At 33.5% G+C, this 18,728-nt stretch overlaps 1 protein-coding gene across 1 annotated transcript in view; it reads left to right on the top strand.

Annotated features, from left to right (window-relative positions):
* Window positions 1–18,034, top strand: part of LOC134273436 (17S U2 SnRNP complex component HTATSF1-like) — a 32,819-nt gene extending 14,785 nt beyond the window's left edge. The window contains 2 exon segments of the mRNA XM_062755629.1: window positions 16,902–16,991; window positions 17,417–18,034. Coding sequence (XP_062611613.1) covers window positions 16,902–16,991; window positions 17,417–17,755 — 429 coding nt within the window. The 3' untranslated portion in view covers window positions 17,756–18,034.
* Window positions 18,035–18,728: the final 694 nt, after the last annotated feature.

Here is an 18,728-nt window from a genome sequence, read left to right as displayed (position 1 = left end):
AGACCTATTAAAATTGTCGATTAAAAAAATATATTTCCCAAATATATATTTTTTGAGGAAAAAAATCAATTTCAAAAGAACAATAATTCTCATTAGCTCTGGTAATTTTCTATATCTAAGAAAAAATGAATTCATCTTGAAACCAATTAGGTTTTTTGTCATGTTCAAAGAGTCTATTTCTTATTCTCTCCTCATCCACATGCGTAGATATTGAGGGGATCAGAGAGAGGGTCCAGAATCTCCCGACTTTGCAGATGAATAAATATTTCATGTACAGAGTTAGGGGGCGAAGGTAATTCCTAAAAACATTTTATTCCTCAGACATATCTTGATGCAGAAGACTGTTTATTTTTTCATGAAATTCGTCGAAAAGAGTAAATCTTACATAGTATAAGATAATCTGAGTGCATATGAAGCAAATAAACATGTAAGATGAAAATATACATGTTGATGCTCCGCATAACTTACATTTTCAAAAACAATATTTAAAGATAACTGTAACTTAAGTTAAGGTCAGACGAGACGTTCCTCAAAATCTGTTTTGTATATCTTATATATATATAATGTATGAAAAATATTCAAAATTTTCATAAAATTCTGATTTCTAAACCAGTTTCTAGACGTTTTTAAAAAATCCAAACACTTAAACATTTGAAATTGGAAAATTATTTTTCTTCCCCAAAGGATAATATAAGAAAAACTACCCCTGGTATCTTGCAGAAATGCCTGGTAAGGTACCTCAATTTTTTGTGAGTAAACATGTTTCAGTAGCAACACTTCAATGACAAACTCTTAGAAAAATTTATCTATTATTAAGGAAAGTCTCGTCTGTCCTTAAAGACGGAGCCTACACAAGCAGAGAATTCCTGTAAGAATATCTTTGTAGTCATTCTTCCGGATCTCTCTCTCTCTCTCTGTATGTGTGTTTGTGTCCAATTAAAACGGTACATTAAATTTAAGCTGCAGACAGTAAAGATTTTTTTCTATAACTACATGTACCTAGAGTCTAGTATTTTGTAATTGTTTTATGAACCTTTGTGTCATTTTAATAAAAATAACGAAGTTATGATATAATGAATCATTTGAATTGACAAAAGTTTTTTTTTTAAATAGACTTGGAGAGGATTGTCTTACATATACTCATGCGCAGATCTTGAGGGGGGTCGGGGGGGGTTCAGGACACACACACACACCCCCCCCCCGGAATTTACACGATTAAAAATGTATATACTAAAGCAAGAAAAAAGTCACCTTAAACCCCCCCCCCCTGGAAAACGCTGACCCCCCTGGTGAACATGAATATGTGTAAAATGGGTATGAAAAGTGAAATAGGTTTTTCACGTTTGGACGAGAGGTTTTTTTTTCTTTTTTTTGCTTGTCAAGAAATTTCTGGGATTGGAATTTTTTTTGACTGGGTGGACCCCCCCCCCCCCCCCCCCTGGAAAAAATTTCTGGATCCGCACCTGTATACTAGTATGTACCATGTACCTTTAAAAGTAAACGTGTAAAATTTATTTCTTGACTCAAAATGTGTACTTATGTAAATCATTTGCATTTTTTATACATTAATTTTGCTTGCAAGTATACATTTATTTTAAAATAAAGTTTTAAAATCTCATTCTGTCTCAAACTTAATTTTTAATATTTTATCAGTAGAGTCAGTATTTATCGAATCATGAAATTAATTATCAAAGGCGAAGTCATTAAACTGTATCAATTTCGGGAAGAGGGGAGAGGAGGTGAAGGCTGTAATCAAAATCCCAAAATAGATAGCTTTAACATACTTATGATTTATATATGTACGGTCCTTTTCTTTCTTTCAATTGATAAAACGTTCTATTATTGAAATGTTGTAAAAAATAATAATTGCAATTAGTGCAATTATTCATTTATCTATAATTTGTTTTATTCAACCTAGTTTGACGTACTACAAATACATGTACTTGTGTGTATTCATTGGACAATGTTTATGTTTTTGTGCATGCGCAATGCTACGTTGTCAAGGACTTAGTCCTGCGACTAAGATTATCGTTTACGACTAGACTTAGGGCACTTGGTGAAACGCAAATTACGCCCAGCTAAATTTTGTCGTAAGCCTTGGAAGTACACCTAAGTTAAGGCTTAACTTTACGACTTTTGATGAAACGGGCCCCAGGTCAAGTTTGAACAATCTCCAACTGTGTGTGATTTTGCTTTGAAAAAAAAATAAAACATCAATGGGAGACTTAAGAGAATGTTAAGTGCTAAGGAAATGTTAAATCTTAAAACTATTCAGGCCTAGGTTTTTCGGTAGAATATTTTATTAGAATATTTTATAGATTTTGCGAATATAACCTATTCCAATGTCGAACATGTCAATTCTCAAGAACGACCAAATTTTTTAGGAAGGTGGAAATCTATGATATTTTACAGAAAACAGAGGGGTTTGATGGTAAAACTAAAAGGTATTTCGGAAAAGGCCAATGAGAAGTCTTGCATTCACAATTAATTGGTATCCCCACCTCATTTTGTTTGGCGTGTGCTCGATAATTTTTTAATTTACAATAAATGTTTAATTTTTTAAAGCAACAATCTTCTTTAGATACTAAAAAAATATGAAAAGAATAAAATCTATTCATATTGGCATTAACATAATGAAAAAAATGTTTACGAGAGTCCATGTTTTGTTGATACTTACAATTTATCAATTATAAAAAATAAAAAATAAAATCCGCCCACCCGCCCCAATTTTTTAGCAAATTAGGATGAGAATCTAAAGATTAATTTTATCTGGCCTAATGTGTTTCATTGTACCAGTCAAAGTTTCAGATGCTGCAATTTCAGCAAAGGAATGACCAGGTTAATGTTTTTGGTGCAGGTTAACATTTTTGGTGCAGTTTTTGGCGTAGGTCTCATTTCCAAGTAACTATAAGCCCTATGTTGACCAAACTTGCATGGATGTCACATCTTAGGATGCATATTACAAGACTTGCTTCGGATGCTGAATCTGACCTACATTTTCCGGTTGAGTGAACAGGTTAAAATTTTTGGTGCAGGTTTCATTTCCAAGGTACTATGAACCCTATAATGACTAAACTTGCCTGGATGGTACATCTTAGGATACATACTACCAGACTTGCTTCGGATGCTGAATCTGACCTACATTTTCTGGATGAGTAAACAGGTTAAAGTTTATGGTGCAGGATTCATTTCCAAGTAACTTTGAGCCCTATAATGACCAAACTTGCATGGATGGTACATCTAAGGGTGCATTCTACTAGGCTGGCTTCAGAAGCTGAATCTGACCTACATTTTCCGGATTAGTGAAAATGTTAGTTTTTTATACAGGTTTCATTTCCAAGTAACTTTGAGCTCTATGTTGAACAAACTTGCATGGATGATACATCTAAACTTGCCTGGATGGTTTCTGGATGAGTAAACAGGTTAAAGTTTATGGTGCAGGATTCATTTCCAAGTAACTTTGAGCCCTATAATGACCAAACTTGCATGGATGGTACATCTAAGGGTGCATTCTACTAGGCTGGCTTCAGAAGCTGAATCTGACCTACATTTTCCGGATTAGTGAAAATGTTAGTTTTTTATACAGGTTTCATTTCCAAGTAACTTTGAGCTCTATGTTGAACAAACTTGCATGGATGATACATCTTAGGATGCACACTAATGGACTTGCTTCAGATGCTGAATTCGACATACATTTTCCAGATAATAGACCTCGTAAAAGTTATGGGTGCAGGTCTATCACCAAGAAACTATAAGGCTTATATAAACCAAAGTTGCACAAATGATGCATCAAGGGATGAAAACTCTCAATCTTGCTTCAGGTGCTGGATTTTAATTACATTTTCATGATAAAGAACTAGTTTTAAGTTTTTATATAGGTCTATTCCAAAGTATCAAAATTGCATAAATTTTGCATTTTGGGATGTACACTTTTTGTTGGTTAATTGTGTGACTTAATTTGCCTTACTTAAAGACAACATTCATTGAGGTGAGCTCTGTAATCTCTGATTACCTATGTTTTTCAGATGGGGGGGGGGGGGGGGGGGAAAAACAACTCACCGAAATGTCTTGACAAGCAACACAAAACAAAAACAAAAAAAGAAAAAAATTCCTAAACTACAAATTCTATTTCGATGGGGAGGGTGGATGTTAGATTTCAACTTCTTTCAATACATTTTTATACCCCCGCAAACGAAGTTTAGGGGGGTATATTGGAATCAGCATGTCCATCTGTCTGTAGACAAGATTTTGTCCGGACCGTTTCTCAGAAACTATTGGATGGATTTGTCTGAAAATTTGTACACTTATTATTCACCATATGAAGTTGTGCACCTTGTATTTTCATCATGATAGGGTAAATTTTCTGCATTTTACAGTTGTTTTTTCTTTTTTATTTTATGGTTTTGTTTGGCTCATAACTAGAAAACTATTAGACTGACAATCATGAAACTTGGACAGTTTATGCATCTTGGGTAGAAGGTGTGTCACGACCTATTTTAAGGTCACCGTGACTTTTAATTTAAGTGAAATTTTAAAAAGAAACCTGTCTTTTACTATTGAATTACACAATCCCAAAAATGTAAGAGTGTTTCTGTATCCCTGTTTAAAAAATGTTAAATTAAGAAAATAATATTTTTTCATTATATACTTTACAGCAATCCATATCAAATGTTATTTTATAAGAGATAATCTACCTCTCCCAAGGGTATAATTCTCAAGCACTGGTCAAGGAGAATTTTTTGCTAACAGAAAATTGCATCCCTTGGCATTTATCAGTGGACATGCATACAGTCAAAGATTAATTAATGTATTTAATGTAGGAAAGCTAGCTGTCTCAATCATTTCTGTTAGCTGTTATCTCTGATTAAGGTCCTTTGGGAATTAGACAGAGGAACTGCTGGTAAGTTTAAATAGCATAATTATGTCATTTGATGGCCAGCCTTCTATTTCTAAAATCAATTTGTTATAGATTAAGTTTTTAATACTAATTAGTTAAATTGATATATTTTAAAAAAAAAAATTAAAATATCAAGTAACAAATTTCAGAGCATCATGTCCCACATGAAAGATATATGCAAATGTGTTTCTTTGTGGGGGAGGAGCATTTGTCAAGCTATGATGCAACCATTTGATGATTATTTGTTATAATTAATGCTTACACCACAGGAGATGTTTAAACAAATATCAAAAGGAATAAAAAAAAATGATGGAAATCCTTTTAAAGGTTGCCATGATTTCCTCACACTCTAAACTGTTTATATTAATTGAATGAACAATATTTGACTGGAGTATCATGCTGTGGTGGGGCACTTTATTATTTTTAAAATGAATTTGATATAAAATTATAAAGATTAATTTGATTCTGTATAATATTTCTTTTTTCAACAATTATTTTTCAGAGTAGCATGACAAATAATTGCAATTTCTTTTTTTGATGAAATTAAAAAAAAAACTGTTACAGTGTATTAGTATTGATGTTTTATTTGGTTGCACCTTAGATTCATAAATTGAAAAAAATTAATGAGCATGCAATTATATTTTCACCCGATTTGTTTTAAGACAAGTGAACACCTCTTAATAGATCCATAAAATATCTGTGAATTGGCACCTACTCTGAAAAAACACAGCGGGGGTATTTGTCCCTATTGGACAGTTCTAGTTTCACAGTCTTATTTGTACCCTGCGACCAAACAGGGGGGGGGGGGGCAACCAAACCTCAGTGAGCATTTATGATAGAAAAAAAAATTGTCTGGAAAAAAAGGGGCAGTCCACCTTTAAGGCTACTTGCCTGTGTTAAAACAGTCTAAACTATTTAACTCTCTTAGGGATTAATTTTCTTGGTTTGTAATTTTCATGTTTTTCTCTCCTCAGACAAATTGTGGAATTTGCATTTGTATGAAATAAAAGTTATCTTTCTTTTGTCTGCTTTCATCAGTTTAATAGAATGACAACTGAAGTGTCTGTTAATGTGATAAGCCAAACTCAGTAAAAGATTTTTATGCTCTTGTTTTGCACACATTTGATAATGAGGTATAGAACAATAGATGTGAAATGTGTTTTGATACCAATTTCTGGTTAGGATTTACCTGGGTTTTACCTTTGTATGTGACTGCCGTTTCTTGAAAAACAAATCATTTTTAAAGCTGGTAATTTAGAAATTGACACCGATAACTGATTACTATTCACGATTAAATATTTAGTACAAATTTCTATTTTAAGGTCACTGAGTAAACTCAGGTGACCTATTGCTATCCGTTTTTCGTCGTGCATTAACATTTTAAACATTTTCAGCTTCTTCTCTGGAACCGCTGAACCAATTTCAACCAATTTTGGCATATAGCATCTGTGTGTGAAGGGGAACAAAAATTGTGAATTTCATGGTCCCTGCCCCCCTGGGGCCTTAGGGGTGGGGCCAAAACCACTAAAATTAGTGCAATCTTTAAAAATCTTCTTCTTTACTCCTGGACATCAAGCAGTCAATCTGTTGGTATGATTGTAATCAGCACTGAGTCCTCTACCAAGATTGTGAAATTCATGGCCCCATGATCAGGGGTTCTGGTGTCATTCAATCTTTGAAAATCTTCTTCTCTGTTCCTTAGTATTAGATAAATTAATTAAGTGCATAGTTATGATGAGCAAGAGTGCCTCTACAAAAATTGTGAATTTTATGGCCCTTGGTTCAGGGATTCTGGTGTTAGGACGGGGCTCTATTGATTATATAATGAAAATGCATTAAATCTTTGAAAATCTTCTTCTCTGTTCCTGAGTAATAAATAAACTAATTAAGTTCATAGTTATGATGAGCAAGAGTGCCTCTACCAAAATTGTGAATTTTATGGCCCCAAGGTCGGGGTTATGGTGTTAGGGCGGGGCTCTATTGATTGTATAGTGAAAATGCATTATTTCTTTGAAAATCTTCTTCTCTGTTCCTGAATATTAAATAAACTAGTTAAGTACATAGTTATTATGAGCAAGAGTGTCTCTACAAAAATTGTGAATTTTATGGCCCCAGGGTCAGGGATTCTGGTGTTAGGGCAGGGCTCTATTGATTATATAGTGAAAATGCATTCAATCTTTGAAAATCTTCTTCTCTGCTCCTAGGTATTAAATAAACTAACTAAGTATATAGTTATGATGAGCAAGAGTGTCTCTACAAAAATTATGAATTTTATGGCCCTTGGGTCAGGGATTCTGGTGTTAGGGCGGGGCTCTATTGATTAAATAGTGAAAATGCATTCAATCTTTGAAAATCTTCTTCTCTGTTCCTGAGTATTAAATAAACTAATTAAGTTCCTAGTTATGATGAACAAGAGTGCCTCTACCAAAATTGTAAATTTTGTGGCCCCAGGGTTAGGGGTTATGGTGAGGGCAGGGCTCTATTGATTGTATAGTGAAAATGCATTATTTCTTTGAAAATCTTCTTCTCTGTTCCTGAGTATTAAATAAACTAATTAAGTACATAGATATGATGAGGAAGAATGTTGATCTCTACAAAAATTGTGAATTTTATGGCCCCAGGGTCAGGGATTCTGGTGTTAGGGCAGGGCTCTATTGATTGTATAGTGAAAATGCATTAAATCTTTGAAAATCTTCTTCTCTGCTCCTAGGTATTAAATAAACTAGCTAAGTACATAGTTATGATAAACAAGAGTGCCTCTACCATAATTGTGAATTTTATGGCCCCAGGGTCAGGGGTTATGGTGTTAAGGCAGAGCTTTATTGATTATATAGTGAAAATGCATTTATTCTTTGAAAACCTTAGTCTCTGCTTCTGGGTATTAAATAAACTAGTTAAGGACATAGTTATGATGAGCAAGAATGCTTCTACCAAAATTGTGAATTTTATGGCCCATGTCAGGGGTTATGGTGTTATGGTGTGGCTCTATAATGATTATATAGTGAAAATCCTGGGTAATAAGCAGATGAACTATTTATATAGTTATGATATGCAAGGGCTCTTCTTCTAGAATTGTGAATTTCAATGCCCCTGGGTCAGGGATACCAAAGGGGGGGGGGAGCTCTACTTATATACTGAAAATGAATTGTTTAAAATCTGCTCCTCCTTGGTATTAATCAATCATTTTTGATAAGCAAGTGTGCCTTTTTAAAAATTGTGCAGTGTGTAGACCTATAATAAGGGTCAGGGGTTCATGTGTGGTATGGGCACTCCTGATTATAGCTGAATATTACTGATTAGTTGACATGCATTTTTGTTCCCCAACCCTACTTATGGGTATTAAGTAAACAAACTAAACAATTGCTAAGTGTATAGTTATGATTAGCAATGGTGCCTCTTTCAAAATTGTGAATGCCATAGCATCTAACTTAAAACTTGAACCAAATTCAATCATTTGAAAGTTGTTGCATGATGCTCAGGTGACTGATAAGGCCAATGGGCCTCTTGTTTTTTATGTAAAAGTAAAGATTGAAATAATTGAAAACTTGTAATGCACATGTTAATTTTTAGCTCACCTGAGCTGAAGGCTCAAGTGAGCTTTTCTGATCACATTTTGTCCGGCGTCCGTTTGTCCGTCTGTCGAGCTGTCCATCTGTCTGTAAACTTTTCAGATTTTTGACTTCTTCTCAAGAACCGCTGGGCCAATCTCAACCAAACTTGCCACAAAGCATCCTTGGGTGAAGGGAATTCAAGTTTGTTCAAATGAAGGGCCAAGCCCTCATTCAAGGGGAGATAATTGGGAATTAATGAAAATTTGGTGGTATACTTTAAAAATCTTCTTCTCCAGAACCACTGTGCCAGGAAAGATGAAACTTATGGGGAAACATCCTCACATAGTGTAAATTCAAGTTTGTTCAAATCATGACCCCCGGGGGTAGGGCAGGGCCACAATGGCTGACCTAAGTTTTGCATAGAAATATATAGGAAAATTCTTTAAAAATCTTCTTCTGAAGAATAGCAAAGCCATGATTGGTCATGGGACTACTTTTGGATTAAACTTTTCAATAATAAACTAATTTCTACTTTTTCCTAGCCACAGTACTAGTGCTCAGGTGAGCGATGTGGCCCAAGGGCCTCTTGTTGTTGTTTTATTTTCTAATTTTATTTTTCAATTCTCTCCTATGGGTTCACCTTTCCACTTTCTACCAACTTTGCCTTTATTTTGGTATAGATTATACCAATTAACTAATTATCTCACCTGGTCAAATTCCCATTTTACACACATTTTTTCTCTTCCTGAAATTCAAATTTGAGGAAAGCGCTGCTGTCTCTTAGTCGGTCTGTTGCTCCACCATCAGTTTCCGTTCATTTTTAGCTCTACTGGTCAGAGACCAGAAGAGCTTATGCGATAGTAATGCGTCCGTCCGTCTGTCCGTCTGTCTGTCTGTCTGTAAACAATTTTTCAAAATGCTACTACTCCTACAGTTTTCATCTAATTTCAATATAACTTGGCACACAAGTAGACTACACTAAGATACATAATTCTGTTTATCGGTTATTGATTTCGATGAACGGTGTTGCCGTGGTTACTAAAAATAGAAATTTCTGTGAAATTCTTTCAAAATGCTACTCCTCCTACAGTTTTGGACTGATTTCAATATGACTTGGCACACAAGTAGACTACACTAAGATACACAATTCTGTGTATCAGTTTTTGAATTCGATGAACAGTGTTGCCGTGGTTACTAAAAATAGAAATTTCTGTGAAATTCTTTTAAAATGCTACGTCTCCTACAGTTTTGGTCTGATTTCAATGTAAGTTGGCACACAAGTAGACTACACTATGATACACAATTCTGTGTATCGATTTTAGACTTCGATGAACATCATTGCCTTGGTTACTAAAGATAGAAATTTCTGTTTAATACTTTCAAAATACCACTCAAATACAGTTTTAGTCTGATTATAATATAATGTGGCATGCAAGTAGACTACACTAAGAACATAGAAAGCCTTAATCAAGGATCATTATTCTATTTATTGCTGTTATAAAGTTTCAATTCCCAACTGCTTAAGTATTTTTCTCTTCCTTTGCTATACGTACAAACCAGTAGAGCTTCAGTCTCGACAGAGACTTCTGGTTTAGCAGAGGCTGCACATATTGAAATGAAATTTGGTATACAGATTTATCTTACTTTTTCCAGACATAACTTTTTACTGTAGAAATTGTTCATTGAATACCCTTCCCTTGTTTTAGCTCACCTGAGCCTAAGGCTCAAGTGAGCTTTTCTGATCAAAATTTGTCCGGTGTCTGTCGTTGTCGTTGGCGTTGTTGTAAATTTTTCATATTTTCATCTTCTTCTCAAGAACCACTGGACCAATTTCAACCAAACTTGCTACAAAGCATCCTTGGGTAAAGGGGAATCAAGTTTGTTCAAATGAAGGGCCACGCCCTGACTTCAAAGGGGAGATAATTATGAATTAGTGAAAAATTAATGGCATTTTTTAAAGAAAATCTTCTCAAGAACCACTGGGCCAGGAAAGATGAAACTCATGTTGAATCATCCTCAGGTAGTGTACATTCAAGTTTGTTCAATTCATGACCCCCGGGGGTAGGATGGGGCCACAATGGCCGATCAAAGTTTTACATCTTATATTAGGAATATATAAGAAAACTCTTTAAAAATCTTCTTTTCAAGATCCATAGGGACATGAAAGATGAAACTCATGTTGATTTATCATCAGGTAGTGTACATTCAAGTTTGTTCAAATCACGACCCTGGGGGCAGGGTGGGGCCACAATGGACGATTGATAAGTTTTACATAGAAATATATAGGAAACATCTTTAAAAATCTTCTCAAAAACCATTGGGACAGGAAAGATGAAACTCATGTTGAATCATCCTCAGATAGTGTACATTCAAATTTGTTTAAATCATGACCCTCGGGGGTAGGGTGGGACCACAATCGCTGATCAAATTTTTATATAGGAATATAAAGGGAAATCTTTAGAAAAATTTCTTCTCAAGTACTGCAAAGCCATGATTAGTGATATACATATGGAAGCATCCTCAGGTAGTTTAGATATTAGTTCGTTCAAATCATAACCTCCAGGGATAGGGTGGGGCCACAATGGGAGTAGAGAGGGAACCAATGGGGAGTCAAATTCAAATTATTACAAAGTAATATTTACAAATAAAATGTTAAAAAAAAATCTTTAAAAATCTTTTTCTCAAGAACTTTCTCAAGAAGTTATATGCTGTATCGATATGGAGGCATTCTCAAATAGTATTAGAATTCAAGCCCCCCACCCCCCCCCACCCCCCCACCCCCCCACCCCTCAGTAAACTTTTCAATTCGGATCTGATTTGTGCTTTTTCCTAGCTCAGGTGAGCGATGTGGCCGCTGGGCCTCTTGTTTTTAAATAGGTTGAATTTTTATCTCTTGCTACCCCCTCCCCCCTTCCCCGTCCTTTTCAAAAACGATGATACGTCATTGCATTTCTTTTCATGTTGCAATTCAAATGAACATCTAGTAGCGCATTCATGTCCTATAGCCTTGTTTATTTTTAATGTAAAAGAAAGTCTTAGGAATTGTGAATAATTTTCATTGACATATATAATGCAAATACACACAGTGTGGCCTTCTGCAGTATATTAAACTGATGGATAATTTGTACTCTAACATAAATAACAGGTGAACACTTGCTTTGATAAATAGATTTATAAGTGGCCTTGAAATGTAACGTTAAATGCGTCTTATTTATTTTTTTTTTCGAGATTAGGAAAATAATGTTGTCTTTTAATTACGAAAGCTAAATTAGATTTAGTGCACTGTTTAATATACATAATGTTTTCATTGAAAGTCCATGTCAGAGACAGACAAATACAAAATATATTTAAAAATATGTATTGCAAATATTACATTATGCGTACCGACTTTCCATTTTCTTTGTTAGTACTCTCTAAAATTTTAATATACTTAATATTAAAGCATATTAATGTAATAAAACCATCATTGTGGAAAAATACCCTTGCAAGCCGTATTTTTAATTTCACATCCCATATGTCCTAAGCGCATTCGCACGGCAATGCATGTCGTGCATAAACATGACTCTTTACCTTATTCAATGTATGTCCGACCGTAGTTGCTTATGAACAAATTACGCCGATGCTCAAAAGATGTAATTCAATTATTTTATTAAACACAAAGTGATTTATAGCCATTTGAATGTTTGTCATGATTTCCACACATACATGCGCGTGATTAAAGCATTTTTTGATTTTATTCATCGTGTTATTTTGAAGAAATGCTGCCTCCCAACTGTACATGTATAATGATATTAAAATTCCAAACATTTTTTTTAAAAACAAGTTGATTGATTAGACAAAAGCATTTAAAAGCTGCTAAAATTCAATGGAATTGGATATTATAAGCTCTTTCCTTAAGTTCTATACGTAGTTCATGTATATCACAACTCGACTGCTATTAGACTTTTGCAAGGAGCGCTGACTTTTAAAGTGCATTTCGTCAAAAAACACACAAAAATGAAGATATAGCCATTTAAAGTTGATATTTTTGCATTTATAAAGATTGCAATATCAAATCGCGCGCTGTGCATGCTTTCAAAGAAATTTTTATATATCGACAATGTACGTTTGCTAATGTAGGACTATGTTCAAAATTTCAAACAGATTTGAAAACAAGAAACAAAAAGATATTGGGGTACACATTTTTAAAATTCAGAGCAATTATTCGCATGCGCAGATGTACTAGACATTTTATTCTTGCGTTTACACTAGAACTAATATTTTTATAAATCCTGATTTTTTAAAAAAATTCTTTAAAAAAAGAAAAAAGTGATAAATCATTATTGTTTTCAGAAATGATGTAGGCGCACACCAACACTAAAACGGATGCGCGCACACAATAAGTTACTTTCAAATTGAAACATAACATTCACATCTTAAAAACATTTAAATGACTGCCGTTTGATAGTTTATGAACAATAACCTGTACAACTCATCTTTGTAATACTCATCCAAATACTTTTCCCTTGGTTTAATAATAATAATACAAAAATTATAAGTTGAAAACGCTGGTCTGATCTCCAACAAAAGCTTCCAACATGAATTTTAAATTTTGATATTAAATTTCATGGAAAAATTTAAAGCCGGTGTTCACTTCTGCAGATCCATACAAAGAGGGAGGGTTACGGGGGTTGGGACCACATTGTGTTTATTGTATATACTTTTGAAACGGTACATCCGTCCCCCCCCCCCCCCCTTAGAAAAAAAAAGGCCCCCACTAAAAAAAATTTTGCAACAACACACACACACACACACACACACACACACACACACACACACACACCTGATCACACTCACGAAATAAGTTTTTTTTTTTAGCTTTGTCTTAATTTTTTGGATATATAATAGTTTGGAGTCAGAAAATTCTTTTTCTTTCCTTTTTGCTTGTATCCATACAAAAATTCAAATATTATAAGTTGAAATGGCCATGCAACTCCATAAGCAGGCAGCTGCCAAAATGTTATATATTTTGACTTTTATTAAATATCATATTGAAAGATACTAGTATTTACATGTGCGGATTAAAAGGAGGGAAACGTCACAAGTAGTTCTGTATATGATTTTACGAAATGTTATTTTTGTGTTAATGGATCTGATAGCTTCAATGAAACACATATAAAATAGCTTTTTATATTGTTTAATTTCTTTGCTTGTAAAAATATTTTGGATTATACAAATATAATATAGTATGTGTGACAAGTAAAAAAGTTTCTGTATTTGCATATTCAATGTTTGTTTTTATTAGATCTTTGTGGAGATGAGTTACACGTATGTCAGCTGATAGGAAGACGGAATGTTTCTTTCAAAATTCTAAAAGTTAATTACCAGCGGTCAATATATTTGATAAAAAAGTTCAAAATTGAATTTGTTACAAGAATATTTATATAACCTTTAATAAAAAAAAAAATATTGTTTTATTTTTGTCTTTCCTATATACATTTTATCAAATAAAATATAAAATGACTATATAAAGATAGTCATGTTGTATACTTTATTTGATAAATAGTAATATCAAGTCATGTATGAATCAGTGATTAAATATTACGTACTCATAAAGCAGTTCATGTCATCTATTTACATTCGCTGGAATATTAACCAAAAGCAATGATAGGAGCCGGCTTAAATAAACATTACCAGCCGTATAAATTGGGATTTTTTTGTTGTAAAAAGTACTTTCGTAGCTATACATAAAAAAGAAATAATGTCAATTTTTATATGATAAGGTTTGAAAAACCTCATATTAAAAAAATGACAGCTAAAAACCTTTGATTGGCACCCACGAAAAGACAATTTTTAACTTCAAGTTTTGTTTTGGCCCTGCCCATCACTGTCAACCACTTTCATACATTCGATTACTAATATTATGTTCACCTGAGTGCAATGGCGCAAATAAAATAGTTTTCCAAAACTATTTGTCGCAATTTGGAATTTCCCGCTCAATTTTTAGACCACTGTGTGTGGAAAATAAATTCTTATTATCACCTGGAAGGTCATTATATATTTGGCCTTTCCAGTAGGATCTTAATTACCATTAATTATATCAAAGAAAAATAGTGAAAAACAAAAAAATTTGCAAAAGGGCACTTTTTGAATTCACTTCCTGTAGCGACCGGAAGTACCACACAAAGTCCAAAGAATTTTCTGAAAATTATTTTGACAAGCAATAAAGTAATGCAACAAAGCTATAAAAAAAACTTATTTCAGTTTGTATGTGTGTGTGTGTTTTTCGTGTTTTTTTTCGAAGGGGGGGGGGGGATTGCATTTTAAAATCAGGATATATCAATAAACACAATCTTGGCACTGGTAGCGAATTTTCCAACAAACGGAATTTTATATAAAATTCATATAATGAACACCATAATTTCTACATGAAATTTTCATAAAATCAAAATTTAAAATTCATGCCTGCACAAAATTTTGTTAAAAAAAAAGAATAATAATAAGAAACAATAGCGTTTTCAACTTATAATTTTTGTATGGATACAAGCAAACCTTAATAATAATAATATTACAAAGATGAGTTGTACAGGTTATTGTTCATAAACTATCAAACGGCAGTCATTTAAATGGAAACTTGCTTTGATAAATAGATTTTCAATTTGAAAGTAACTTATTGTGTGTCCCATATTTTTATTTTTTTCATTTCTGAAAACAAAATAATTTATACTTTTTTACTTGGATAATTAAAGATTTATAAACTGTTTAAAAAATCATGTTTTTTAAAAATATGTCAGAGAAACGGAAAAGCAAAAACATCAACAAATATGTAACAAATATTACAGTTATGTCGCTACCAGTCACTTTCCATTTTCTTTGTTAGTATTAAAGTTACTGCAGCCTTTCACAAAGTATATTAATGTAATAAAACCATCATTGTGGAATTCTAAACTCCCTTGCAAGCCGTATAACGTTAGACTTTGACATCCCAGCTATGTCCTAAGCGCATTCCAGGAATGATGTCGTGCTATTTAAACATGTGTCTTTACCCAATATTCAATGTATGTCCGACCGTAGTTGCTTATGAACAAATTACGCCGATGCTCAAAAGATGTAATTCAATTATTTTATTAATGTGCACACAGACGACACGTGATTTGGGTGAGAGTACTCGGCTGCTTCGTGTGGTATATGTTTGTCATGATTTCCCCCTGTCTAAGATTAAAGCATTGGTTTGATTTTATTCAGGCGTGTTATTTTGAGCGGTGTACCAGAAATGCTGCCTCCCAGTACTGTACATGTATAATGATATTATTTTTCAAATGAAAACATTTTTTTTAGAATTTAAGTTGATTGTTGACAAAAGCATTTAAAAGCTGCTAAAATTCAATGGAATTGGATATTATAAGTTTTTGACGTAACTCATTGTGACGTAGTTATGTATATACAAAATGTTATATGTTTTGCAATGATTCAGCCAACTTTTAAATTGCTTGATACTTTAACATTTGAAATTAAATTTTTATATAATATTTAACTTAACATTTAAATAAACGCAAAATAACATGATATTTCAAAGCACAGATACCTGAAAGTTGCCCTTGAAGAAAAAACGAAAACCACCCTACCCTCAATTCCCGGCCTTCACTTGTTAGTTACCCTAGTTACCCTAGTCAAAGGTTTTTGTTATCTAATATCAGTCATGTTCCTCCGTATATGATACAGGTAACAGTCCAAGTAACAGTCAACTGTAAAAAGTCGGTCCTTAAATTCTCGTAAAAGCCCATTTTCCTACAAAATTAAGAATTTTTCAATTAAGATTATTATATAAATTCTTTTCGTTGGGATACTACACATGTATAACAAATGCCAATTCTTTTTGAAAAGGTTAATATATATACTCATAAACTCTTTAAAAATCGGGAAAGGAAGAAAATTATATAGAATTTAACTGTGCTATTTTTTTTTACACTTCTGAATGTACAATGGAGAAATTTTTGAAAGTTTTCGATTCTTTTACCGAGTTGCCAAAGCTATAATGTCATAACGCTAAGAGAGCTGTTTAACCCTTTATTTTGTAATTTTTATACGAAAACTAACCAAAATGTTCGTGGACAAAACAATTGTATAAACCAACTTTTATTCGCGTGCGAGAAATATCCAACTTTAACTCGCGAATATGAAATGCCGCGAACCATTTATCATCAGTCGCGGATTGATTTCAAACTTAGTCTATGACGATGACGCGAATAATTAAAAGTTGTTTTACAGCGTCATTAAAATACACGAGACAAAGCCTAGATCTATTTAGGTATTAGTGATTGAAAGTTACAATTACTAATACATGTATATAAGAAATTGACGAGATAGATTGTAAGTTACAATGACTATTGTCAGTAAAAATTGGCGAGACAAAGACAAGATCTATTTAGGTTTTCTGATTGTAATTAAGTTTAATAATATGACTGCTTTTCCAGGTGGACCCTGTGTTGATTAATGAACTTCGTGACGACGTCCGACAAGAAAGCTCAAAATTTGGAGAAGTCAAAAATGTCAAAATTTATGATGTAAGTAGCAGTATTATTTATATTTTTCATATTGGGATTGTAAGATAGAAAAATTTTGAGGGTTACTATCGCTGTCTTTGATGAGAATTGCGATGTCTTTATGGCAGTTGTGCTCTTCAGGGGTTGGAATGTTTCTCAATGAACGATTTACTTCTGTCTGATTTCATTAGTTACATACTTTCAAAATTTGAACAACAGATTACATTGCTACATGTATAATGATTGCAATAATGAGGGACTTTAAAAATAACATATAGGAAGTCCTTAATACTATATATAAACCAGCAAGAACCTAAGGTATTGGACTCTTCTTATCCAGGTATACATTCGCATTTTACGTATTTTTATGCATTATATATTTTTTTCATCAATTAATTCCCAGCTTGTTTCCTGTTTTAATCCATCATTCTCTGTTATTATGCTAGAACCACCCAGAAGGCGTTATGTCGGTGTCATTCAAAGAAGCGGAGCAGGCCGACGCTTGTATTGCAGCAATGAACGGACGATGGTTCGCCAAGCGCCAAATCTCGGCCGAATCTTGGGATGGAAAGACTAAATACGAGATACAGGAGTCAGAAGCTGAGCGGGACGAACGATTGAAGAAATGGGAGCAATACTTAGAGACCGACAAGGAAAAGCAAGTCGATGTTCCAGATCAGTCACTGACAAATACTTCTTGTGTAGAAGCCACGGGAGCTTCAGGTTTGTGTAATACCGAGACTGTGACGGGAGTGTGTCCGGCTACTGAAGGTGTGTCCTACTGAAGGTTGTACGACACAGACCCCCGACACCACATCAGGTGCTCAAGGCTGTCAGTAGGAAATATACTCTACCAATCAACCTTAACAGGCTTAAAGGAGGCCAAGAAATCTACATCAAACTACAATGTCTTAGAATATGATAACAAAAACAGCATCATACTACAATGTCTTAAAAATATATTTGAAGCACACTTTTTTGTCTGACCATTTATATGTTAAATCTTTCAGAATATGGAAGGTTTAATCAATGAATAAATGAAAAATACAAGTAATGTAACAGGACAGATGTCTTTGTCATACTATAGCTAACATTAAGCTTAATTTCGTCCAGATGCCCCTCAAGACAACCAGGCCTTCTCTAAAAATAGTTTCTGTCTCTGGACAGTTGTTTAACTATCCAGGGCATGATAACATGAACAGTGTTGTTAAAAAAGGGGTGGAAGGGGGCTTAGTATCTTTTATGTAAAATATTTTAAATAACATTTATTATGAAAAAAATGCGGAGTAAAGATACTAGTATTCTAATTGATGACTTTTTTGTGCTGAAAATATTGATTCAAAGTTTTAAAAGCCTACTTAAATAGACAAAATAAAAATTTCTTTGTATCAAGCCTTCTTTTAACGAATTCGAATTCGAATTTGTATCAAGCCTTCTTTTAACGAATTCGGTTGCAAGCGTTGTGAAGTTTAGATTAATCTAAAATGTTAAAAGCAAAAATATTTTATGGGTCAATTATGCAATATTCATACAAATAACTCGTATATTTTTTATCTTGAATTCTTCAATACTTTTTAGCTCACCTGAGCCGAAGGCTCAAGTGAGCTTTTCTGATCAAAATTTGTCCGTTGTCGTCGTTGTCGTTGTTGTCGTCGTTGTCGTCGTTGTCGTAAACTTTTCACATTTTCATCTTCTTCTCAAGAACCACTGGGCCAATTTCAACCAAACTTGGCACAAAGTATCCTTGGGTAAAGGGGA

Source organism: Saccostrea cucullata, unplaced genomic scaffold, assembly GCF_032062105.1.
Source record: "Saccostrea cucullata isolate Sc308-1 unplaced genomic scaffold, CSIRO_AGI_Scuc_v1 ctg676, whole genome shotgun sequence".
NCBI lineage: Eukaryota > Metazoa > Mollusca > Bivalvia > Ostreida > Ostreidae > Saccostrea > Saccostrea cuccullata.
This window is presented reverse-complemented; position numbering and strand designations above follow the sequence as displayed.